The sequence below is a fragment of the Pithys albifrons genome, chromosome 1 (genome assembly GCF_047495875.1).
Source record: "Pithys albifrons albifrons isolate INPA30051 chromosome 1, PitAlb_v1, whole genome shotgun sequence".
Classification (NCBI taxonomy): domain Eukaryota; kingdom Metazoa; phylum Chordata; class Aves; order Passeriformes; family Thamnophilidae; genus Pithys; species Pithys albifrons.
The window spans coordinates 67,614,203-67,641,035 of NC_092458.1; the positions used below are offsets into that span (position 1 = coordinate 67,614,203).

Genomic DNA, 26,833 nt, shown 5'->3' on the forward strand with positions numbered 1-26,833 from the left:
GAGGGACAATCTGTATTCAAAGGTAAAATCAACCTAGAAGTGCATCTAGTTTCTAGAAGCTTCTCAACTTAATCATAACCTTTTCATATAAGCTAGAATTGTCTTACTTCCAAAAGGTGAGAAAACAGAAAACAAACCATTCTTTGGAAAAGTTATCAAAGCTAAGGAAACACATAGCCTACTCACCTCCTCACTGTGGCATTTAACTGCAGCCGTGGACTATAAATTCCTGAGGCTGAGTAAAAAAAGCATTAAGTAATAAACCTTCCGGCAACAGGAGTCAAATGGGTCAGAGAGACTGTTCAAATATTGAAGTTTAACAAAATTCTACCACCTTAAAAAAAAGGTGTGTCAGAAAAATGTTTATGACCTGGAAACGAAAGGTGACATACCTTTTGTTTGTCACAGAATTGTATAGAATACAAGGATCATAAAATCTGACCATTAACCTAACATGGCCATGATCACCACTACCACATCCCTAAGCACCATGTCTATGTGTTTTTTGAACACTCCCAGGAATGGCAACACAGCCTCTTCCCTAGTGGCCTGTTCCAGTGCTTGACAACACATCTTTCAGTGAAGAAATTTTTTTGAACACCCAATCTAAATCTCCTGTGGCATGACTTTGAGGCCATTTTCTTTTACCCTGTCACTTATTACCTGGGAGAAGAGGCCAACCCCCACCTCACTGCAACTTCAAGTAGTTGTAGACTGCTCAGTTTCCCCTGAGCCTTCTTTTCTCAAGGTTAAACAATTTCAGCTCCCTCAGCTGCTCCTCATAAAATTTGTGCTCCAGACCCTTCACCAGCTTCACTGCCCTTCTCTGGACACATTCCAGCACCTCAGTGTCCTTGTGAGGAGCTCAAAACCGAACACAGGACTTGAGAAGAGGCCTCACCACTGCCAGGTCCAGGGGGATGATCACTGGTCCTGCTGGCCACACTTTTGCTGATACAAGTGCCCCCATTCAAACCATGATCTGCCACTTTCTCTACCAAAATGCTGTGGGAGATGGTGTCAAAGGCTTTTCTGAAGTACAGGAACGTCCACAGCCTTTCCACTAAGCAAGTCGCTTTGTCACAGAAGATCAGGACCTGCCTTTTGAAAACCATGCTGGCTTGCCCTTGTCCTGCACACGGGGCATTGATGGCACTCAAGGTGATCTCCTCCATGACCTTTCCTGGCAGTGATCTTGGGCTGACTGGCCTGTTATTCCCTGGATCCTCCTCCTGCCTCTGCTCAAAGATGGGTGTCACATTTGCTGACTTGCAGCCAACTGGGACCTTCCTGGTTAGCCACAGCTGCTGGTAAATGCTTGGCCAGCTCTTCCACCAGCTCTGTCAGTACCCTTGGGTGGATCCCATCTGGTCCTGCAGACTTGTGGGGGGCACAGCAGGACACTGACCATTTCCCTACATGTGCTGCATGACAGGGCTTTGTGGTGGTGGTATGCAACTGGCAGCCTCCTGCCACCTGGTGAAAGCAGCATTCTCCATCACAGCTACTGGAATCCTAATTGATTTTATTTATAAGGGAATCCTCCCTTGATTTTATATTTTTTAATTCATTTAGTTATGGATTTAATGTGTTTATCCCCCATGTAGAAAACAAAATTGGTATGATCATCTATTTCTACCTAATAAGCAAATTATTCAACCAATAAGAAAAATTGTATTACAAATGCAGTTGATATGAGACTAGAAAAATATCAGTGTATAAATATTCAACACTGAGTTCAGAAGAAATGATCCCAAACTGAATTAAATGAGTTGTCCCTTTCACAGCAGGAAGCCTTGTGCCCTACATCCCCTCACCTCTTCCCACTTTCCCCTCCCTCACCACATGCATCCTCTTTTCAAGCAACCTACCAGTCTGGTTGAGTGGAGTTGGCACATCACAGCTGAGCTGGAGTGCTGTGGGCACTGTCACTGCAGGTAACCACTGCCTTCCAGGGCTGCGGCATCAGCTCCCCTCCCCAAACCCACCTGCCCATTTCCACAGGAAGCTTTACCAGTCTACTACAGTAATACTTCAACCATCCATTGGTACCTGGAGACAGCAGCCACAGCACTGAAAGGTACCTAATGAGAGGGTAGAAGGTAACAGCCTGACAGCACAATCCCAGCAATGAGTCCCAAAACCTACTGCTGGAAATTTTTGTGCATAGTCCGTTCTTTGTTTATAGAAACTTGAATAAGGGTCTTAGGGAAATAAACTTTTTACATAACATATTTATGCTCTTACAGTACAAATAGATTTTCCCATTTTTTTATATTGTTACCCTAATTTCTCATTAAGAACCCACAAGGTGCTTCTTTCATATCTTCTGCTGAGACATTCCAGGTATAACCAGTAACATGTAAGAGAGCTGACATGATTGACTCTGGATTATTTCTTCTGTTACCATGGGTAGTGGACTGGAAAAGAGCAAAGAATTACCACTGATGTTACAGAGCGAAAAATAGGCCACTAAATCTGTATTTCTGAATATCATTTTAATTCAACAAGTAATGTTATAAAAGTAATCAAGGTTGAAAACATAGTTATGTCAGGAACACACAGACAGGCAGTATAGCTGAATCTGGATTTTTTGTGGTGAGGAAGATACGTAAACTCTGTCTCACTCCACCTTATCTCAACATCCTCCCTCACAATCTACAAAAAAGCAGTAACCAAGCGTAGTATCTAGCTAATCAACCTGTCAGAAACAGAGACAAATGTGAGTGCAGAAAGTTCTGGACCAGAAAAAGATTCCTGAAACAAGTAATCCAAGGCATAACTCTCTCCCTCCTGCTATCTTCATCACACGGAGAACACTGAAGAAAAAACAAGTTACTTCTAGTTACAAAAAGAGGTCTCATATGCAAGTTTATAACACAGCTGTACAAAAAGGTACAAACTAACAGAGCGCCCCTTCTTACACGTGACTTCAAGCTTCCTTCAGTACATACTTCTCTTTCTATACAGAACAGATAATCCAGACTTGATTTAATTTCACCGTGTTTAAGTATAGGTTAGCGTCTTAACCTGCTTTACAGAAACCAAACTACACCTTGAATGTATTTGTAGTCTGCATTCTAATCACATTACATGTCTTTAAACTGGCAGAAAAAAAATTGAAAGTGTTGACACTGCTGATCCCTGAAAATCATGGCTACATTTAACAACCCAAGTAATATTCTGGAATATAACTATTTCAAATCCCATTTTGACTTTAGTTTGTACTCCAGCATGTGATTATTCAATTATATAATCACTTTTTCACTTAGACTAAATTAAGGACAAAACAGTTCCTTTAATGTGACAAGAAAGAGCACAGATACCCAGGAGGCTCAGACTGCTTCCCAATTTCCAAAGCCATTCCTAGCACTGCGTTCCATTACACCCTGATCCAGGTTTATGTAGCACACTATGAAGAGATTCTAGACAAATCCACAATACAATACTTCCCTTCATCCCCCACTCTCAATCCAGAGATCAGTTCCCAACTTCAGCATGAACAATTTTGCAGTACATAAATTCTAGGAAAAGCAATTCTACATATTAGCCAATGGGGTTTTTGTCTGTAGGTGAAACTGGAGAAAAGCAGGAAATGACCTTTCAGATAGGCAAGTATGTATTACAAGGATCACAGCATTATTGTTTTATTGTTTGCACAATGGTAAGTTGCACATATGGACAAACAGTACACATTCAGAATTAATTTCACAAATTAATACATTTTAAGAGTCCAGTGGTTTAACATAGTAACTATTAAAAAAAGCAGTAACAAAGGAATACAAATATTACAGTTTTGACTGCAGCCCAGTAAAAGTTTAAAAACAGGTTGAAATCAAAATAAACTTTGAGCTTTATTTTTCTGTGACATTAAAAAACCCACATTATATCCCTTCCTAAGAGATTGCTCACAAAGATGCAATAACATACAAGTACAAAAGTAAAGAATTCTGTGCTCGGTTTCCCTTAATTTTATCAGATCAAATGACAAACTGAACAATTGTCAAAGAGCAATCACTGCTGAATACAGACACTTCCAAAAACATACAAAATGGTAATAACACTTTAACAATAGAAAGTAAATGACAAAACTTTTGCAAAAAAGCAACTTGGCTCCAAAGCTTCATGCTCACACTTCAACCCAAAATTGTTATTTGTAAAAATTCAATTGATCTATTTCCTCCTTAAAATACTTTTCCCAGATATTCCTAGTGCACACCAAATTGAAGATGTAGCACAACAAGCTATGACGCTGTAATATGTTAAGTGTCATAAACTACACTTGCAACAGTTCAACCTTCAAATCACATCATTTCCCCCCTCCATTCTTTAGCAGCAACTTACTGTACTGTACCTTGTATTGAAAGCAGATACCCAACGGCTTTTAAGTCAATGCCCCAGCACTGCCAAGAATCAACTCGGGTTTAAAACAGCTAATTTGGGTTTTCATTGAAACAGCATAATATCCTATCTGCCTCAATTGCAGGGAAAATCCATCAAGCCTGACAACTCCAGCTTGCACACAGACTGTGGCACCCTGAGCTTTCAGCTGAAATCCTGCAATGCCCTACTCTTCAGGTCAAGAGAAAAAACTAATTAAAACAGTTTGGCAACACTACCTATGAAATGTCTGTGTTGAAATCTCAGATTCTTCTTTAGAGTTGGCTGCTAAATGGGCCAAGATTAAACAAAAAAATGAAACAGATACTAACCCCAACTATCTACCAAACTTTATGAAACAGTAAACATTTTCAGCTGGTTTTAAACAACAAAACACAAGAAGCAATGATGACATAGCCCAGGACCCACTATCTGAAACTCCAAGGAACATCAAGAGATGGGACCACAGAGCAACATGGAGAAACAGAACACGCAAAGGAAAGGAGATCTGTCTATGGGGAAAGGTATGCACATCTGTGTTTTATACATATATATATACACATACATACACACAGATGTGTGCACTGTACTGTATATATTTACATCCATATACACAAAACCACCCTGAAGTAGATTTAAAGGCCATATCGAAGAACAGAAGATATGAACTCTAGTATTTGTACTAGAATATATTTTATCTGTACAAAAAAAACCAAATATGCATATATTCATATGGTATAAAGCTTATTAACAAAAAATAGTCTGCTACTAACATTAGGTTAAATAGATGATTTTACAAGATTCTTTAATAATGCAGTATAGAACATTTCTAAAACTAGGGCCCAAAATAAAAATACATAAACGAGTTTCTATTCACAAGAAAATAGCTGTTCAATATGATTTCATTTTGTATTTCAGACTAGGGAAAAGTAGCAAAATTTTTATAAATCTCCTGGGATGCAATTTAATTAATGCATCAATCTAGAAAAATAGACTTTTCAGATGAACAAAGTTGATTCTCTTCCCCTTCCCTAAAAGGGGTGCCTATCTTTTCCCTCGCTTGTTTCCAGCTGGAGGTTTCTTCAGCTGAAGAAGTTGCCCTCCTGTCCCAAAGCCTGCAGAGGCAGGATTAGACACCCCGAACGTCAGACCAGCTGATGCTGTGATGCCAGGATTGCTGAAGTTAAACCCAGATGTAGTCGAGCTCCCAAAGCCTTATGAGGGAAGGAAAAATATTTTAAAACATAAGTTATATCAGGATTGTAACTCTGTTGTCCTTGACATTATAACAGCAGCCACTGTATTACCAGCATTTGTAACACTCTATACTCACATGGTAGAATCCAGTGGTAGCACATTTGGACTTGCCATGATAACGTGGATGTAACAGCACTAGCACAGTCTACCTCAGTGACTGCAAACAATTATATTCTAAATCACAAGTCTATTAACTATTATTCTACAACAGTACCACCCAAAAGTCCCACTGAAACTGTACAAGAGAAGGTTCTCAGCAGAAATATGCAGTGCACTCCTAAGGTGGCAGAGAAGGCAGAAGGTACAGGTGGACCATGGCCCACTCACTTCACTCACAGCAGATACACAACAAAGCTGGAGCTGGAGCACCCAAGCCCTCTTTCTACTAACTTGGCTACCTTTTCCTGGCATTATAATATACACGGCAACGCCACACCTTAAATATGAGGCAGAAAAAGTTCAAAATCCTTGCCAAATTCTTTGTATTTAAAAATACCTTTTATGGCTTAAACTAGTAAGTAAAACTGGAATCAAAACTTTGAAAAAACTGAATGACTAGGTAAGCAAATTGTTTCATTTCAACTCCTCCACTCTCTTCTATCAAGGTAAACAAATTGAACATTTACAGTAATACCAACTCATTGAACTTTCTTTTATAAACTTGTATCAATCATGCACAACCAACTTGGATAATTGCAACTATAAGAGAATGCTAGAAATTTCTTCACAATTAGTTATTAAGCAGAACTTTGTAACTTCCCTTTATGTTCTCTCAGGAAACCAAAGAAGGCAACCAATCACACAAAATAACAAGTATGACACAAGCAAGTTAAGATTTTAACAAAGAACTTCTCACAAGTTGTACCGGAAAACCTATAAACAATTAAAATAATGAGAAAAATGGGACTGGTTCACAAGTAAGAAAGGGTATATTCTCAATATACATTACTTAACATTCCTTCATTACTTTTCTAGTAGACAGTTAAAACAATCCTTTGGCCACACTAGTATCTTCAACTCAATGCCTAAATATTTTTGCAGTATGGAATTAACAACCCAACTGGGTTGTCTCATCAGAATCCTAAAGTAGCTCTCACAAGCCTGTCTCTTCTGTTCTTCATCAGGGAGTCTCATGAATGAAAAAAATCTTTTAATAACCAAAACTGTTCTTGGTAGATTACATTTTTACTTCACGTATGTTACCTGAGATAACAGGTAAGCATTGCCTCCTGCAGAAAACATCATGAATGCCATTCATAATAAAGATGTATATGATCTATAATGTCAGGAGCTCAGTAGCCAAGGTTAAAGCATTCATAAATTACCTCCACCTTGCTGCTTCTAGATGCAGGGATTATTTTGAAGCATGCAGGGAAGGCAGCCTGAGCTGTATTTGAGTAATACTAGAGTAAGAGATGCATAAACTATGTGATAGAAAACAGAGAACATGCATGTTAATTTAGATACAACTGGGAAAGTAACAGCTGTTACGCTAGAAGTGCTATTTAGGGCAGCCATAAAAGTGAAGAAAGGCAGAAGGAAAATTCATCTAAATGGTTTTGTCCCATCATGGCAGCACAACAAGGCCATGGTAATGGTACTTTCTTAAAAGTAAACCAAAGCCTAAAGCTGAATACGCAAATTAAAAATCTTCAGGAAGAAAACCTTTGAACAAGGTATATATTGAGTCTTATTTCTGTTGCAAGGAAAGATAACTGATCACAGAATAGCTCAGTTTTAGAGGGAAGAATCACAAAGTCTTGAACCATAGCTACAATGTGGTCAGTCATTTTGTTGTTGAAATTAGTATTACTTATGTGTAAAGAGACATTTTCAGAAAGTCAATGACAACCTGTCCTTTAAGGACACAGCCTTTGCATCTCCCTGAAGAGTGTTAACAGTACACACTGAGCTTTTGCATCTCTGCTCCATCAGCCCTTTACCAAGGTAAGTCAAAGATGAGTATACACCTCCCCACAACAGTATTTTTTCCTTTATTTTAATGCTACAGGGATGAACACCAATTCAGCAGATCTCAAAGCTATTTTATTTCTGCCCTCATTCTCCACACCCCCATGGGGTAAAAGTATAGATAAAAAATTATTTCCAGAGCAGCTTTGACTGATTTATTATAGTCTCTATCTAAAAGTTGCTCACAGTACCCATGGATTATATTCAGGTCCATTTTTCAGCAGTATGAATATGCCTAGCCGTGATCCCACTTGATTCTCTCTTATCCCATTTACTGAGGCTGCTATTCTTCAATAAAGACTCCAAGGAAAATTCTCAACTCAGCTCTTCAAAATTGCGTTTGTACAGCCCCCTCCCCCCCCCCCGCCTTAACATTTTATCTAAAAATTCATTGGTGATTTCTGTTCTTTTCCCATCACTTTGAGAGTCTTAATGCCCTTTAGAACAGCCTACTCACATCAGCCTTTCTGGTTGCCTTTAAATAAATAGAGCAGGAATTAAATGTGAATTAAATGTGATTTGTTTTGGCGTCAACTTTCCACAGTGTCTGTATGTGTTTCAGAGGGAAGCCTGAAACACAAGTTCCATCTTGCACTGTGTGCACTAAAGGAACTATGAGAAGGCTGCAGTCACTCTGCTTTTCATCTGCTGATACAGTGGACAGACAGAACTGCTCCCAGGCTAAGCCGAATTTACTATTAGAAGATGCTCAAGTACTGTCAGAGAACTCAGAATTTTGTCCTCAAACACACAAACTGAAACTGAGAAGAGCAGTAATACCACTAGGAACATTTTCACATCTTTTAAAGCAATTAAATCTAAAACATAACACTTGACAGAAGCAAGTTGGGGATCCAGAGTTTTCATTCTAAGATAAGAACAAACTTATGGAAAACATGTGAAAGAGACTTGGGGCATTTTCCAAGCAGCCTACAAGAACAGTGTTGGAACACTTACTAGACATTAGTCTGGGAAAATACTTAAGCACTCAGATCTCAATGCAAGCAACAACAGTAAATCCCATAACTCATTCACCCCATTTTTCTAGCTTTTTCAAAAGAAGGAGATTCAGAAACAAGACAACTACTACACGGTAATATAAACCAGGATATGGTTTCAGGATCCTATAAATGATACCTAAGAAAGAAAACACAATAAATTTAAAAGGAAATATAACCTGGTTAGCCTCAGGCATCATTCAAACACATTTATACATACTCAATAAAATGAAACTAAAGATCATACGCAATCCAGATGCTGTATGACCCAGGATTTTGGGTATAAAAGGTTAAAGTCAGTGTGCTTCTGGGCTACCGAATTTTTAATAGATGTTTCTATTCCATAATCCCAGTCTAGAATGGGATTTCATGACCACTTAATTTTCTGGCACAAAGTGACAGAAATTACATTTTATCTTTTTCTAGTCCTGGTTACCACCTTCTGTAGCTGAGGCTCTTGAGGTAACTGAAAATCTACACTTTATTGGGTCCAGTTCTCTCACCTGAGAGACTGGTGGCACTGACACCCTGACAAAGCCCGGTTTGAGGAATGCAGGGAAATGACATCTAAATGGCCTCTCCACGCCACCAACACAGCTAAGGCAGACTTGCTATTTACTTTCGTTTGATACTTCCCTAGTGATGGACAGCTGATCCATACGACTGGTTTTCTAATTATATTTTTAATATCCTAACAACTAAATTATCCACTTTTTACTTTAGCAGCTTGAAATGCTGCAATACTATTTATATAAATAGTATATAGAATAGTTAATATAGGCTCAGGCAAATCCAGAACAAAAAGCATAGCACTTCCTAATGTATGTATGGCCAAACTTCGCGAACGAAGATTTGGGAAGGGCTGTCCCACGTGGGTGTGCCCTTCCAGCCTGCGCAGTGGATTTTAGGTGAGGCTCAGTGTGCGCAGAACTGGCCCCACCGTTTAAGTCCTGAGGTTCATCTGCCACGGCCGAGCGAGCTTGGACAGTGACAGGGAAGTCCTCAGGACTAGAACCTACAGCACCTGGCATTTCCCAGGAGGTCTCCCATCCAAGTACTAATCCGGGGCTGACCCTGCTTAGCTTCTGAGATCTGACGGGATCGGATGTCAGGGAGGCATTTAACTGCCCAGCACTTCCTAATAAATACTAGCAAAATGCTATTTTTGTATAAGTAGCCATTAAACTTAAAAAAATTTTGTGTTTAAAAAGAAACATGCTACAAAAAGACAATTCCAGGAGACATGAACCTCCTTCAATCTGCCATTGAAAAAAAGACTAAGACAGACCAAAGTAATCTATTTGCTTGCTAATAGCTCAGTAAGCTATTACTCCTATTTAAAAGGTAAATAGAGATGCAAACTATAGAAGGCTATGAAGATTTCAGACCTCTGAGCAAAGAGCAATAGGATCCGTATTTTACCACTCCCAACAAAATGAGAACAAAAAAGCAAAATGAGACTGTATAGTTCAATTGCCAGAGAAATATTTTCCAAATAGTAAACAATGATTTATTAATATATTCAGAGATACAATACATATAACTTACTATTCAAATAGAAAGAGTAAGCAGTCATACACTTTTAAGGAAACCTTCTGGGCTTCTAGAAAAGAATTTTAACTTTACTTCTAAATACAGTAAGTCAAATTACTAGTATATTTGTCACAAATTTACATGCTAATTTCAATAGCCCAGTAACTGCTGCCTGTGCATTCAAGTAGCTACTGCTTTTCTGTGCCTCAGACTGCATCTTATCCAATTTGATGCATCTGATCTCCTGTTTCCACCCCTAACTAGAAAGACTACATCAAACAGGAAACATTAATGCTCACTCAATACTGTCTACCTAGGACACCTTTAACAGAACCTGAAAATTCATTTGAAAATGTGTATTTAGTAAGTAAATAGTTACTTAACTGGTGATATACACATGCACCTTTAAGCACAATTGTTCCAGTAGCTTTCAGACTGAATGCTGTAGTTTGATTATAAGATTTTGCATTAAGAGAAACTTGAATTTTGAATTACAAAAAAATCCAAAAACAACCAACCTGCACTTAGACTTCCTGATGGTTTACTTGTACTTCCAAACACAAATGATGATGCTCCTGTGGCACTACTTCCAAAGGCAGAGCTACTTCCAAATCCTAATAGAATAACAGTAAAGACATACAACAAAAAAAAAATTACAGACACAGCAATTAAAGACACAGGGGTTTTGGGTGAGTATTCTAAAGCCAAACATGACTTTAAGCATTAACTGGTAAACAAATATTCCTAAGATTACTGCCTCAAGAGTATTTTATTCTCAACACTGCATCATGTTAAGAAAACTGTGCAAAGTGGAAAGCATTAGAGAAAAATACTACCTTCAAAATCCAAAACTGAGTAAAGGAAAAGCTACAAAAACAGGAATTGTCAACTATCAAGAGTTTAAGAAGTTGCTATAGAATTGCTGTTAAATTGTCAGGAAAACTGTAACCGAATGGGCTAAGACTAAGAAAATTCAGATACACTTCAATTACAGAAAGCTATAATCTACAACTCCAGAAGAAAAATTATGCTTAAAATAGAGTAAATATTTTCTTCAGTTTATATTTGGCTTATTTTAGATTTGTCCCCCTCCTAGGTTATTGGGGATCCACTTTATCTGGGAAACTACAAAATAGGTTAAACAGAGAATAGAAAGAAAATTTCACAACATTTAATGTTAAAAATCATCATATAAAGGGCAGCCATAAACATATAGCTGTAACAAGACTCACTCTGTTAAGTTTGTAATTGACATTTATAATTCCATAATATAATTTTTTAAGATTTCAAATCATGTCATTGAAATGAGATCACTTCAAAGGAAAAGTAAATTGATGCTTGCAGTTTGAGATAGATGCCAGACAACAGGAACTGTAAGAAAACTGTATTCTCTGATTTTGACTGTCTCAAGAGGTTTTCCAAAAGAGAACAGTATTTGTATTTGAGGAAATTATGCCCTCATCTTAAGTTTCAAGTGTCAGGGAAAATCCTTTTATTTGCAGCAAAATGAGCCTTTACCATTCCTTTAGAGAAATAATTTGGCATTTTAAAATTAGTAAGGATTGAACACAGCATCTGAAGTTCCCTAGTTTTCTGAATTTTTAAATCAAATGAGTTTTAAGGGTATATAATGGCAAGTATCATTTGAATGTAAGATAGTTCATTTAAATGATATACTCCTTTGTCCTATCTAGGTTGAAATTCATAACCAGTGATATGGCAAAACAACTGCAAATATTTAACAAAGCACAAGATCTACGCTACATGCTTTATAGACTTAAATGCAAAAGCCTCTATATCACTGACAAGATTCACAGAAAATGAATCGAAGAGAGCAAATTTCCCCAGTTAAAATGGTGTTTCCAGAGTATACATTAAAAATCGTCCTGTTCCAAAGAACCAAACCCCCAAGATTAAGAAACAAAAAAAAACCCCATAAGTAATAATTCTGATATTTTGTTTACTAGAAAACAACTACAGGCATGTATTTTGCGAGTTTATATTTATTCTCCCACTTGCTTTTATCAGGTAGCCTTACAGATTTGTCAAAAAACAAACATTGCAAATCAGTAATGAAAGCAAATACCTTCCAAAGCAGAGAACTAGGGAAAAAAAAGAATACAAGTCAGCTTTTTCTGACAAAACTAGAAGTAGTTGGAAATGTTTTTATTTACATTGGGAAGAGCGGTAAAAAATCTTTAGTCTAAAGCATCTTTGGTAGAAATGTAAGATTTTATAGGGGTTCTTTTTTAAGGCATTTAAAACATTGGGGGAAAAAGTGGTAATTCAGAAGTAATTTCCTTTTAGCCCACTTTTCTCATTTTTTCTTGTTTAGGTGTACACAGATTTTATCTGAAAAAGCTTAAAATCTGAAAAGAAAGGACACTGGGAGATTTAAAGATAATTTCAAGGTGATTATTTAAGGTAAAGCTCATGCCATGTTAAAGTTACATCACCTTTCCAATACAAAGTGATATTTAATTATTTTAAATACATTACAACACCAACTCAAATGTTTGGCTCTTATGTAGGAATGTGGACTGAGGCTGCAGAGATGACAGGATGCAACAAGAAAATCCACAACACATTATGTTTGTGCTCAGCAGATTTATCAATTTTCTTTGCAGATCTTATAAAAGCTTCAGAGGGCATCAGTGTCTGTAGGAACCCCCAAACTATATAGATAGAATTTAATTGATTAGTAGAAACTAGTCAGCATATAAATTTCCTACCTGTAGTTCTACTACTGAGAACACATTACATTTAAATGAAAAGTTCTGTATTAATTTTATGATTTTTAATACCACCTACTCTTTCACAGTCATGTGTCCTCCTGGAATGTATTTCCCACCAGCATTATTAACATTTAGGTAAGTATTTTCCCCCTCATTTTCAAATGCTGCTTTTTCAGCTGGAGGAGGGATTTTTTTCCCCACCTCAGCACTGAGGCACAGGGTGACTGCTAAAGCAAATCAGTTCAGCATGAACTGTAGTCCCAGAACTGTAGTCATTTTAAAAGATTTATTCCTATCTCAATGCAAGCAGAAATGAGTCCCTAGAGTTAACAAGTGAAAAACTTGTCTGGATGAGCTACAGCATGGTCTAATGTCTCAGATGCCTAAACTTTATATGGAAAATTAAGTCAAGTTGTAGTTACAAATGGACATACTGGATGTACTTCCCCAGCTTGAAGAGCACAACTCCTGTACCTCATCCTGGCTTTTCACTGCAATGGCTTAGCCTTAGCAACTCCTTCTGCAAGGCAGGAACAAGCCTGAAAAGCCAAATTGCAAGGTCTCTCCCTGAAACAGATCATCCTCTTAGTGGAGTTCAAGGTTTGCAAGAGATTCAGATGTGCGGTATAATAATTCAGTGAAAATTAGAAAAGTTAAAGTGTACCTCCAAGGCTTGAAGAACCTAAGCCACTTGATTGCAAGCCAGTGCCAATACCTGAGCCGAATGGCGTTCCAAAACTAACTCCCAGAGATGGCTGTGGCCCTGGTACAAAAAAAATGAGAACAAACTTGCCTTACTCTTTCATAGTAAAGAGGACCTTTATTTACTTATTTAAGTATTTGTTAATGTGAACATCATTGCTTTCAACAAATTCCATTAAGATCCCCGATTTTAGCTCATTAAAATTTCTCACTTCACTGTCTGCCTCTACATTCACCTCGTAAAAATCTAAGAAAACACTGACTGTAGTGAGGTGAAACTAGTCAAAGCTGGTAACAAAAGAACATAATTAAGTATTTTAAAAGTTAACCAGTTTCACCTTAAACTTTAAAACATTAATCAAGACCTTGAGATAACTCATAGGTAAGAACATTTTGCTACCTGAATGGAATCAGAATAAGGGAAAACCTTAAAATTAAAAACATAAGAACTGACACTAACGTAACTAAAACTCTACTACCTAAAATAAATTAAATAAACGGAATTCTTCAAAACTACTCAAGTATTTCATCCAAATTTAAACAGAACACTAAGATAAAAAACAAGACAATGACTTTATTTTATTAAATTTATTGTTCATTTTTAAGCAAGTCAATTACACAGTAACATGACAATTCATTTTTTTTCCACACAAGTGATAACTGAGTTCTGTTAAGCTCTGCTACATAACACCATTCAATAAGGTAAACTAGTCAAACCACCTGTTTAAATAAGCATTTACAAAAGGCACAGTTCCGTGTACCTTAATGAATTAGATACATTCAAAATTTCAGAGTCAGAGTTTGTTCCATAATTTAAAAAAGCTGACAGTACTTCCCCTGCATATTCACAATAAAATGCAGGACTGTCAAAAAACAATTTCCGTCTGCCCAGATGAAATTTACAGCCTCAGTTTCCTTTTTTCTTCCTTAAACTTGGGGAATAAACAATCAACTTGCTAGCCCATTACTAACACATTTTAAAATAATTAATTCTGATAAATAATTAATATATTTTGACAGTTTTCACATTACAATATTATATTCCTGTCTCTTTCAAACAGTTTTCAGTGCACTATTTAAAAAGTTTAACCATTGAAGATAAAATACAGTGCCAAACTCTTAATCCACAGACATCCACACCTTTGTTCAAGATAGCCTTCTTCATCTTTTAACATACTTTACGTACTGTCTCTGTGAAAGTGATGATTTATTAAAATATTACTATAAAGATCAGATGATTCCAGCCTTTTTCCTGTACCATTATCACACTTCAAAATTTCTTCCTTTTTATTACAAAGTTTCCAATTACCAATATTGATACAGAATTTTAAAATGTGACTATTTCAAGCTTTTAAAATAACTTCTGTATTTGAATATTTAAATGGAAAATCATTTTGAATCAAGTGAAAGGCACTGTATATTGAAAAGTAACATTTTTTGCTAGGAACACAAAATTCTTATGTGATCCAAGCTGAATGACATCTGCATACTCAAAGTAGTGTTAAAACTAAATTTTAAGGGCAACTAAAGTTGTTAGCTTTCAGTCTCTGCTTAGCAGGGAACAGCTGGGAAACCCCAGCTCTTTTTTCAACTTAAAAAAAGTGTATCAGGTGTTGCAATTACAAAATTTCACACAAATTTCAAACTAAAGTTGTTTACATCCAGTTTAAATACTGATATGTCTACCTAGCAGCTCTTTAAAATAAGAAAAAAGTTGTTAATGATAAAAAAGACAAATGCCCCTACACAAGTCAATAATCTAATAAACTACAGGAATCCAAAAACACATATCCAGTTCCTTCTCAAGTACACAGGTTTCTATCTCAGTAGGAGGCACTGTTAGTGGAAGACCTTATAAACAAATCACTACAGTCCTCCAGGCCCAGCTTTTTACCAAATGCAACATGCTTTTTAGAGCCAGTAAAAACATTATACTAAAATACCTCAGGTCATGTAAAACAGGATCTTATTCCTTAGGCTAGCAAGCTTTTCATGGAGCAACAGCATATGATATCTGTTGATTTTGTACCATAATGTTCTGAAGGTACCAACACTACTAATAGTTCTTGTAAGTAAACATAATCTTCAACAGCAAAAAAACAGTAAGAAAGTCTTTGATGCCAAAAGTACTAGCAAAATAAAAAAATGGCACTTCTGGTTATTATAGGTATGAGACAAATGCTTTATAATAAGTATTTTAGTATATAAAAAGTTGATTTATTTGCCTTGTAAAGCATTTCAGTTTAATGAACAGGACCCAATGCCGAGTCCAGAGAGGTCCGCCAGATTTCCTAGTGACATTCTGCAACTTTTTTTGAATCACAGAGGGAGCAAATTTCTACACAATAAATTTTTTAACTGCTATAAAGATTTCAGTATCCTTTCCTATTAGCATTTGAATCTTATACTGAGTCAAGTCAAAATATAACAAAATGTGCTAACAGCTTGATCAGGCTTTGACTAACTGTACTTCACCAGTTACAGAGAGATTAACTAAGTTGTTGGGGGTACTCTATTTTTAGAGGAGAAAAGATGAACTCGAAAAAAAGCATTTTTTAAAAACAATTTAGTCTTACCTGAAAAACACCAGTTTCAGCCTCATTTACATGTATCACTGAATTATTTCACAGAATATTCTGAGTTGGAAGGGACCCACAAGGATCATCAAGTCCAGCCCTTAAGTGAATGGCCCACACAGGGATGGAACCCACAACCTTGGCATTATTAGCACCATGCTCTGACCAACTAAGCTAAATAATGACTCAGCGAACTAGGCTTCAATTTCCTTTAAAGTATTTTACTGTAGTCCCCTCAACAGTAATAGGTAGATCGGTCACCATTGCTTTCACTTCCATGCTGTTCAAGATTGCCCAGGGAAGGTGCAGGTGAGACAGAGCTTAAAACTGTAGCTGCTACTGAATGAAATCATGACCAGCCTCACTGCTACCAACAGAGAGCTGTGCTCAGAACAAATAAGCTAAACTAGGGAGAAAGGCTGTGTGCAGATAAAAGTAAAGCATAATTTTAGTAGCTCTAGCTTCAAAAAAATTGCACAAAAATTGTGCTTCATCAATGTGCACACCACAGTCCTGGTGTCCTGATTATCCATCCCAGGTGACCAGTGTAGTGCATCTTTGCTCCCTTTCTTCCATATGGCCAGGATCCACTGGCTTTATTTCAACAGAAGCCAGACTTGCCTTGGCCTACAGAAGGAACACGGGGTGCATATCTACACTCAGGAACTGGCATTCCCTGATCCCACAGCTTAGATGTAGTTATTTAACTTCTGATAGCAAATTTTAAATTATTATTTTTTCAGAGAAAGAACAGTAACTAACTCTAAATTGATCTTATGACATACTTAATGTAAACATCAAATATTTTTTTAAAAAAGACTAAGCATCCTGATCCCTCAATACTAGAGTACCATGTATTACCTTTTAGTCAAAAACTTTAAAGGCCAGATTATTTTTTTTGTTTTATTCTTATCTTCAAGAACAGCAACAGCAAGACAGGCATTACACAGACACTCCCTACCCCCTCTTTACATACACCTCATTTCAGAGTCTTTTCTTTCAAAACCTTCTAGTATCCTTCATCTATCCCATCCTCCGAGATCAAGATCTTGCAAAGAAATATGCATGATTTTAACTTCTAGCAGATAATTTATGCAATTCATAACAACATAATACCAAGTTAAAACATAAAGCATTTGCAGTTCTACTGCAGCAAATGACCACCTGAAAACTCAAACAAAGAAAAAGAAATGAAGAGAGGAAATTAAGATTCCTGCAAAACTGAAAGAACAGATTCTTCTCCTTTTCCACTAGAAGTGAGACAAAAAGTGGCAGCCTTAATCTGAAGCTGGGAGAAAGTCAAGCACTGAAATCCGTAATTTAGGAAAAATATGAAATGCTCCCAAGTCTAGCAAGTTTTTAGGACTTCAAGATATCTCTGAAATAGCTTAGGCCCGACTAATTCTACTTTTGAACAAGAGGGAATTTAAAGTACCTTTTCTGTTCATCTAATTTTACTAAGAGTTTTAAGTACTCTTGAAGTGCCACTCAAAATATCTTTCTCTATTTCTCCAGGTCTTCAAGTGAGTTGCAGGGAGGGTAAAAGTATTCTGAGTTAATTGTAAAAAAAAAAAAAGAATTGCATCTACTTCTGTTGGTATGTTTGATGTAAGTTAATGGCCTTGCTCTATCTGCTTCACTCTTGTGGTTGGCATATTTTTGGCTTTTGAAATTCTCTGTCAAAACAACCAACCCCCTCCCCAAAAAAACAGGACAAAAAACCCCCAAAGCCAACCTACACACACTGTCATTGCTCCTTTCACTACAAAATGTTACAAAATACCTCAGTTCTGTTGGTACAAGTCAATTCTGCCTTTTTTTTTTCTCCTCTTCACTCCTATTCCTAAGAGAATATTCACGAAGTCGGGCGATAAGTTGGATAAGTTTACTGAAGTTATTAGCAGTTCCCCTGAATCTGGACTAGGAACTTCAGATCCTTCACCTCAGTTCATGAAAATGCAGGAATGACTTTTAAATGTGACATCCCAAGTGTATGTATTTCATTAACAACTACTCCTGTAATGACCGTGAAGAGTATTTAAAAAACAACAAATATAAGATAAGGAAAAATACGAAGGAAGGGTGAACTACTTTGGCAACATTAGGCTGCACAAGCCACAGTCCTAACTTTACTAAAAACCCTGAAGTGTGGCATTATCATTTTTTTTAAACCATACATTTTTGTAATGTCACTTCAACAAAATTTCCATGGATTAACATAGCAGCAACCAAGAGACTGTGACCTATGATGGAAATTTAGAAGAGAAGTATTTCTTAAAGACTTCGTATTTTGTTGTGTTCAAAATGTTTTGGCATAGTTGTCACTTAAAGCCATCTCCATGCTGTTTAGAATGGCCAGGGCTGGAAGCACATTGTATTTTCCTCTTATGGAAAAAGCAAGGACAGGCTAATAATTTGTCAAACTGCATGTGGTTGCTGTCTCTAGTTAGAATAATTCAAAATGTAACTGCTCTTATAAGATAAGGAGCTTATATGACTTTCAGTACACCGATGATAAATATTTTTAGAAAATAAATGGTGAAATGAATGCTTTTCATAATTTGCTGACATAGATACATATTCATGTTCAAGTAAAATTAAATGGAATTTACCTTATTTCTGTTCTATGATTACATAATCATTCAGTTCTCTACTTTCTGGAATACCCCTCAGAGAGAGTTGGTTAGTATAACAACATCAAGTAAGGTGCCTTAAGTTATTTCCTTTGCCATACATATCCATTCCTCATTAGCAGTTGGTCATGCATTTCCTCTGTTTTGGTCTTCCTCTTACAGATATGCACATGTAGAACTGCTGACTCACTCTACTTTCTCTACTACTTACTAACAACAGCAGAATGGCCAGCAAAAACTGCTCCAACATCACACTGACAAAGGAGTTGGCTATAAAATAAGCCAGGCATCTGACTTCCTACTCTACACATTTGCTGCACTATCTTTCCTGTTCTGCAGCACTTTTTATTTTACAGTTCCAAAGTGCTATATAAAAATGCATTGTTAATGTTACATAAGAAAAAGACAGTATGGATTTAGATATCCTCTTCTCACGGATCTAAAATAATTTACTGTAACAATACAATTTCTGGAAAAAGCCTATACTACGTGTATTCAGAGATGTTAACTTAAGAGTGAAGACTCACATTCCAAAGGGGTAAGTCAGAACAATACAGTAAATATCACTAATACAAGTAAATTCACAAGATTAGGTATCTTTTAAGTTGCATAATTATTGCTAAGTCTACCCTGCATTTTTCTATTGGCTACGTATGAGTACCTTTGCTCATCACAACGTTTAGATTTTAGTCAAACACACAGGAAGACTTCATAGAAAATTTTACACAAATTTACTATTGTTGTAACACTAATAATCTATAACTTGAATGCACTCAGACCTGTAGCAGGCTGTTGCTGCTGAGAAAGTGTCGCAGCCATCGCAACGGCTGCTGCATTTGGTATGTTGCTGAAAGGGGTCGGTCCAGTGGTAACACGTGGCGCACTCTGCCACTTCTTTGCTTCTGTTCGTCTTGCCTCAAACACATCCATGGCATCTCCCAGAAAGCTTTTCCTGTAGCCAAGGTATTGGTCTTTGAGCATCTGAAGGGGGTGGGAGGAAGCCATTTTAATTCCATGTATTTGACATAAAACCTTAACTTAATAAGGAAAGAGACACTGAGTTATAAATAAGATTTCCTAAACACAACCTCCCCCCAAAAAAACCCAAATCCAACAAACACGACCACCAAAATAAACTAGAAGCTTCCTCCAAAACCCAAAACCCTTGCTAGGCTACAAGCTAGAGAGAACTGGTTTGCATCAGCTACACCCAGAAAAGGTTCCTTACTTAAACTCTGCAAAGCAGTCAGGCACAACTAAATGATAGCAAAATCTTTCAAAGTTGGTGCAAATTAGCACAACTCAATTTGTATCACTCTATGTATGGATGGCCAGACCGCGAACGCAGATTTGGGCAGGGCTCTCTCCATGTGGGTGTGCCCTTCCAGCCTGCACAGTGGATGTTTTAGGTGAGGCACAGCATGTGCAGTACTGGCCCCACCATTTAAGTCCTGAGGTCCATCTGCCACGGCCGAGTGAGCTTGGACAGTGACAGTGAAGTCCTTGGGACTGTCACAGCACCCGGTACTAACCGGGGCTGACCCTGCTGAGCATCCGAGATGTGACGGGATGGGATGGCAGGGAGGCATTGAACTGCCAGGGGATGGTCCCACTGAGACTGGAACTCAGGGCCTTGGAATTCAGAGTGCTCTCTATTACACCATGGGACTGCCCCTGTATCACTGTACTTGGTGATCTAAGAGGCAAAATAAAGACACATTACTAGCTTAGAAAATAACACATCTTTCATCCATACAACTTTTTCTCCATGGAGTCTGCTTTTGCTCCACTATCACCTTCATCAGTCTTTCCTTCCTTTCACTCTTGCATTTCTTTCTTATAGCACAAAGCTAAAGAAGCCACCAGGATTTTAGAAGTCACTGGTTTCTGATGCACTTCATTAACCATGTACACAGTGCAAATGCAATAGCTCACTGTGTATTAGGGTAACAAGTATTCACAGACAGACTATTCTGAGTTGGAAGGGACCCACAAGGATCATCAAGTCCAACTCTTAAGTCAATGGCCCACACAGGGGATTGAATCCATGACCTCAGCATTATTACAACCAAGTTTTAACCAGCTGAGCTGATGTCTGTAGCCCAAGTCTGTTTTGTTACGGACCCCCTTCCCTTGCCCATGCTCCCTTCCCCCTTAAAACCCCACCACCTTCTGTGGCAATACCAGTAAGGACTGTTCATCATGAGCATTTCCTTCTGTCACAGATGAGGAAATTATGGATATCTTATGTCACAAAAAAAGAATACATAGCCTTAAGTAAATGACTGACTCAATTACTTACAACAATCATCTTTAAATGCAATAGGCTTACTAAAAACCAACAGATTCAACATTATGAAAGGCATACTATGGTTCTGTGTTCCTGGCTAAGGATTTTCTTGTTTCCTGGGAGTTTACAGTCCGAAAATTCTGACTCAGGATTTGAACAGCTGTAATCCCAAATCTACCAGCAACAGCAGAAAACACACAAATGATGACTTCATTATCATATCAAAAGGGCTGTCTTAGGAGAGAAAGGACATTTTAGAACTCTGATGAAATGTAATATGATGCCATACTGACTGTTTTAGGAGCTGACAAATGCCAATAGACATTGTAGAGCAGTTCTGAAGGCCGATCTGTGCTGAATGATTTAATGACACTATCTACTCAAATTGTGCACAACCATATTTTACTTTTCACTGACGTGGGATAGAGAATGCATCTATATGTTTATGTATGGCCAGACTTCACGAAGGCAGATTTGGGCAGGGCTCTCCCCACGTGGGTGTGCCCTTCCAGCCCGCACAGTGGATTTTTTAGGTGAGGCACAGCGTGCGCAGAACTGGCCCCACCATTTCAGTCCTGAGGTCCATCTGCCACGGCCGAGTGAGCTTGGACAGTAACAGGGAAGTCCTCGGGACTGTCACAGCACTCGGTACTAACCGGGGCTGACCCTCCTGAGCATCCGAGATGTGACAGGGGATGGTCCCACTGAGACTTGAACTCAGGTCCCTGGGATTCAGGTCCAGAGTGCTCTCCATTACACCATGGGACCGCCTGTATGTTTATACATGGCATAAATACATTTAGCAACTAAGCCCATGCAAACATGTTTCAGGCCATATTCTTTTTTACAACTTCAGAAGTTTGAATCGAAGGGTATGTGCAAACTAGAAAGCCTACTTTGGGCAAAGGAATGAATTGTGACCACAGCTCTGCCTTCACAAACCATATCACAACCATCAGAGAAGGCAGAGATAGCAGTTTCAAAAGTGCTCTCCTCTCCCAGCATCTTGCAGATGATAAACTAGAACAGACTAATAATCAGTTATAATAACAGATTCACTTAAGCATTACATTAATTTTTCTGGCTTTTGAAGCTTTAGTTATAAATTGCCTTCCAAAATATCAGCACTCATAACTACCAATTAGATTAAGTCTCAAAAAAATTTCACAAAAGAAAAAATCCTCAAACCATCTCCTCAGTTTCAGGCAATAGAATACTACTTAAACTGAAGAAAGGCCTTTCCTATTTAGTCACACTGATGAGGGAGTGAAGATTATTGCTTATACTTGCATACTAATCCAGCTGTTCATACTGAAGAGCAACAAAAATTTATCATCATAAAGACCACTGCATGAGTTCAGGCTACACTCAGAGCAGCACTATATCTGATGGCAGGTAGCTGTAAACCAGTGAGTATCTATGCTGACAGAAGCAATGCCATATAAGAAATACAGATCATACAATATCCTCAGTATTCCTGAACTTTATTCAGGAAAAGTAAAAAGTTTCAGATGTTTAAAGAAATTATAACACCATGCAGTTTAGAGAAGGAAACAAGCAGAAGATTTAAGAGATCTATTGCCATTAAGGAAGTCACTTAGCAGAAACAAACACTTGTACTCCAAGTTACTTTGTTTTTGCTTTTGTAACAAAAAAAAAGCGTTTGTTTTCATTTTGTAACCAAAAGGAAGGGTTCTGATGCTTTCAAGAAAAATTATGGATTGTGGAACAGTGACATTTTGTCAATATATCCAGAACTCTAAGTGGTAAAATCAAGTCAGAGTCCATGATGGAAAAAACAGGCCTAACTAGGACCTTTGATACATAAGCATTTTTTCACAGTAATCTTTTTTTTCTTTCTATACATACAACTTCCCATGAAAATCAGGTTTACAAAAATTAAACTAGCCAGAACACAATTTTAACCTTAATTCTTTTATATGTTGAAAAATCTTACATATGAAAGCTTACTTTTTTTTCCTCCTGTTACCTATTTGAGCAAGAGCAGATTTACATTACCTTTGCTTGAGATCAAGAAGTCATTAGGCAAAAATCAAAATATAAAAGCGTGAGATCAAAGACATATATTTCAAAAACTGATCAACAATTAAAAGGAAAGGAGTTAAATGAAAAACACTTTGTAACCCAAAGGACTGTGGTCAGTTGCTATCATGACTATCAGTAAATACTCCAAATTAGACTTCTGTTGAACAAAGTTGCTTTTCTAGTCAAAGCACTTCTCCAGGAGAGTTTGAAAATTTTTTAAAGTAGTCAATTTAACAGAAGGGAAAAAAAACCACCAAACCACAAAACCCCTCCACACCAAACATATATTTTCAAAAAATGACTCCTTGCAGTCCTTTCACTAAATATACACAGGAACACTTGAAAACAACATACCTTTACATTTTCATGGATTGATTGAAGTTGTGCAGCTAAAGCCACAAATGTTTGATAGATTTTCTGCATAGCCATAGACAAATCTGTAAGAGGCATGTAAAATATTGATGACTATCTCATCAACAGAATACTTAGTGTTTATACCTAAGTAAGAAGCTCATCCAAAACCCACAGAGCACAAAAACATGCTAACAAGTTAATGTCTATAAGAAATACAGGATTTGATGGCAATTGGGTGTCACAAGGTTTCAAACTTTATTTTGAAAAGCAATCTTTTCTCAGATTTATTATATGTATGGTAAATTGTTTCCTATGAGTCTGTAATTTAGCAAAGCTAAAAAATAGTATTTAAACTGACTTCATCTAATCACATAGGAACATTTTTACCTCATCAGCTTTTACCCATATACAGTTAAATCAGATTGTCTTGCATTTGTATATATTTTCCATTCTTTCTGACTTCAAGCACAGTTAAGTGTTCAGTTGATTTTGTCAGAGATACCAGTAGAATGGAAGGTGTAGTTATGTTTTAAAGACAATTTTAACCAACATCACAGGAACTCTTAATCTAGCTCCACCCACAAGCATATCATAAACAAAGAAACACAACAGGGAGCTTCTTCCCTACAAAAGTCCTGTATTTATCCTACTTCCCACAGAGATACGGAAGTATTTTTAGGGCACTGATCTAACTAACACAAAACTTTAACATTAAAGGGGAAATCTCAAAGATTTTGGCAAAAGCAGGCATCTGCTGACAAAAAATGCTTTTCTCAAAGAAGCAACAAAATAATGTATCAAAGTGGAGCACAGAGAAGTGCTGAAATGGTCTTTCATTGTGAAAAGATCAGCTTCTTTTCCTGAAGGATGCACAGAACTACTGAAATGCAGTATGAAGTTCTTGAAGATGCAGAGGTCTAGCAATGATTGTTGAACTGAAAGTGTCTGCCTCTCCATAGGAGAATTTCTCTATTACAAAAACAAAAAGCTGTGGAATTAGTCTCATGCCAACCTGCAAGGTTGGGGAAGGCATGGTGTCTGGGAAGACTGGCCAGAAGTTTACAAAGACTCTGGAGGCAATTTATTGATACTGAATTCTAGACACTTCAAATTTTCAGGACATTGAGTCATGGAGTCTTGCATAGCAAACTAAGCTTTTCCTGCATGGTAAAGGCAAAGTTACACACACAATACACTGTTGACTAGATGACTATATCATTTGATGACAGCAGTCTTGTACAGACTGAGCTTTGTCCACACAAGCAAGGAACCTTTAGATTATAGCAGAAGCTGCTGAAAAACCTTAGGAAAATCTGTGAAAGCATTCTTCTCATACTCTGGATGGACAAGAAGGTCACACAGAAAGAGAGGACTGTCAGGATTCAGCAGATTTTCTATTCTGGAAGCTAAGTCTACAGTCCTCTTGCTTTTGATATACAAGGTCTAGAATCTACATACCATCCTGAGATGGCAAGATGTTCAAGTATCATTTAGCACAGGAAGACAAGCACCATGAAATCACTGCTTATTGCACGAACTGTATCTAAAATGGCCCAAAAGATAAAACTGTCTATGATCAGAGGAATAGTAACCCAGCAGTAGACTACTCTCCAAAGGTCAGTATTCCTTGACCAAAAAGGTTTTCTCAAGATTGAATAATGTGGCAGCAAACAAGACTGAATTTCCTCAGTTGATAAGAGCCGAAGAGAATACCAACAGGCTCCAACCTAAGGAAAAGTTCCCTTTTGATCTGGAGCTGGCAGAGCAGCTACTCATATTTGCTTGGTCAGACAGCCCAGTGCAAGACAGAAGGTGCCAGACATCAGCTAGATGCTGAAGGAAGATGTGGATGTCAAAACAATCCAAGCTTACAAATCACAGTTCAGGAAGTGGATCCACCTTAAAAAGCTCAAGATCATTTATGAATTTAACCTTTAATTCTAAATCTTCACATTGAAGAACTGAGAAATTTATCTGAACACTAAATTATGTACATTAAATGAGAAAAATCAATGATAACAAGAGAGGACAGAGATTAATTACTAAATTGATCTTATAAGCTTGCTCAATTCTTCATGCATGAAAAATTAAAACTGAAACATTTACCTTGTGGCGTTATGTGTGAATTATTTGCTTGAGTAGCAAGATGATTTTCCAGTTCTTCTATTTGTTGCCTGTACTGCTGCAGCTGTACTTCAAACTGTTCAACCAAGATTCTGAAGTAGCTAGATGAGTAAAGCAAAGAAATTTTATAATTATACTTCATTAGTTTGCCAGTAATCTTTTATCTATATTAGCTGCCACTTTTCATTCAATTAATCACACAGTTATGTTCTATGACATTCTTGACATCATTTTACTACTGGACTGAGAGTAAAGACTATTTCTCATGTCTAAGACAAAGAAACAGATATAAAACATTGACTCTATGAAACACTCCATACAAATGCTACAAGAAGCAGAAAAAAATTGTACTATGAAGTTCACAGGATCATAAAAGGGTTGGAGCAGACTAGATGACCTTGGAAGGTCCCTTCCAAATCCCCTGCAAGGGCATCTTCAATGAGATCAGGTTGCTCAGAGCCCCGACCAACCTGACCTTCAACGTTTACAGGGACGGGGCATCCAACATCCCTCTGGGCAACTTTTTCCAGTGTTTCACCACCCTCACTGCAAAAAAATTTCTCCCTTATATCTAGTCTGAATCTATCCTTTTCAACTTAAAACGATTACCCTTTGTCCTGTCTTACGAGGCCCTACTAAAAAGTCTGTCCCCATCTTTTCTTCAAGCTACTTTTAAGTACTGAAAGGCTGCAATAAGGTCTCCTTGATTTTTCTGTTCTCCAAGTTGTATTATTGACTCTGTTTTATGAATAGCAGCAACTCACTCTGCTGGGGCTGTATTTTCATGTTGAAGACCAGGAGGAGTTTTCTGTGTTCGTAGTGCTATTTCTGCATTCTTTAGCTCCTAAATAAACATAGAAAATTAATAAAATATAAGGTTCTTTATGAAGTGTTCAAAAAGAAAAATAGCTAGGACTCTACTATTCATTCACAGAAAATATTTTCTTCACATATTTACATTAAGACCGTGATAGAATCTGACGAGAATTTCTTCAAAGAACAGACTGTCAGGAAGTTGGGGAACTGCAAATACTAACAGTTCAGGGAAGGAACAAAAGACAGCACACACTGAAAGCACATTAAGCACTCAGAAGTTGAGAAAATATTGCACTAAGCTGTCAAAGAGATCTTTCTATCGTACTTCAGAAATATTGTTACAATTACTGAGGACTAGAGGGGGGGAAAAAAGCAAAACTCAAGTGCAGGGAAGTAACACACCTAAAGGAGAAGAAAC

General features: G+C 37.4%; 1 protein-coding gene and 1 non-coding gene across 3 annotated transcripts in view; both read right to left on the reverse strand.

Annotated features, from left to right (window-relative positions):
* Positions 1-2,479: 2,479 nt before the first annotated feature.
* The window catches only part of NUP58 (nucleoporin 58), a 40,479-nt gene continuing 16,125 nt past the window's right edge, over positions 2,480-26,833 (reverse strand). For both annotated transcript variants that reach the window (XM_071553710.1, XM_071553700.1), the window contains exons 10-16: positions 26,364-26,443; positions 25,582-25,700; positions 23,476-23,558; positions 19,565-19,766; positions 13,539-13,637; positions 10,658-10,753; positions 2,480-5,594 (exon numbers count right to left, since the gene is read on the reverse strand). In XM_071553710.1, coding sequence (XP_071409811.1) covers positions 5,425-5,594; positions 10,658-10,753; positions 13,539-13,637; positions 19,565-19,766; positions 23,476-23,558; positions 25,582-25,700; positions 26,364-26,443 — 849 coding nt within the window. In that variant the 3' untranslated portion in view covers positions 2,480-5,424. The remainder of the gene's footprint in view (positions 5,595-10,657; positions 10,754-13,538; positions 13,638-19,564; positions 19,767-23,475; positions 23,559-25,581; positions 25,701-26,363; positions 26,444-26,833) is intronic.
* Positions 21,772-21,843, reverse strand: TRNAS-UGA (transfer RNA serine (anticodon UGA)). Its single transcript has one exon. It is a non-coding gene; the product is annotated as a tRNA-Ser (tRNA).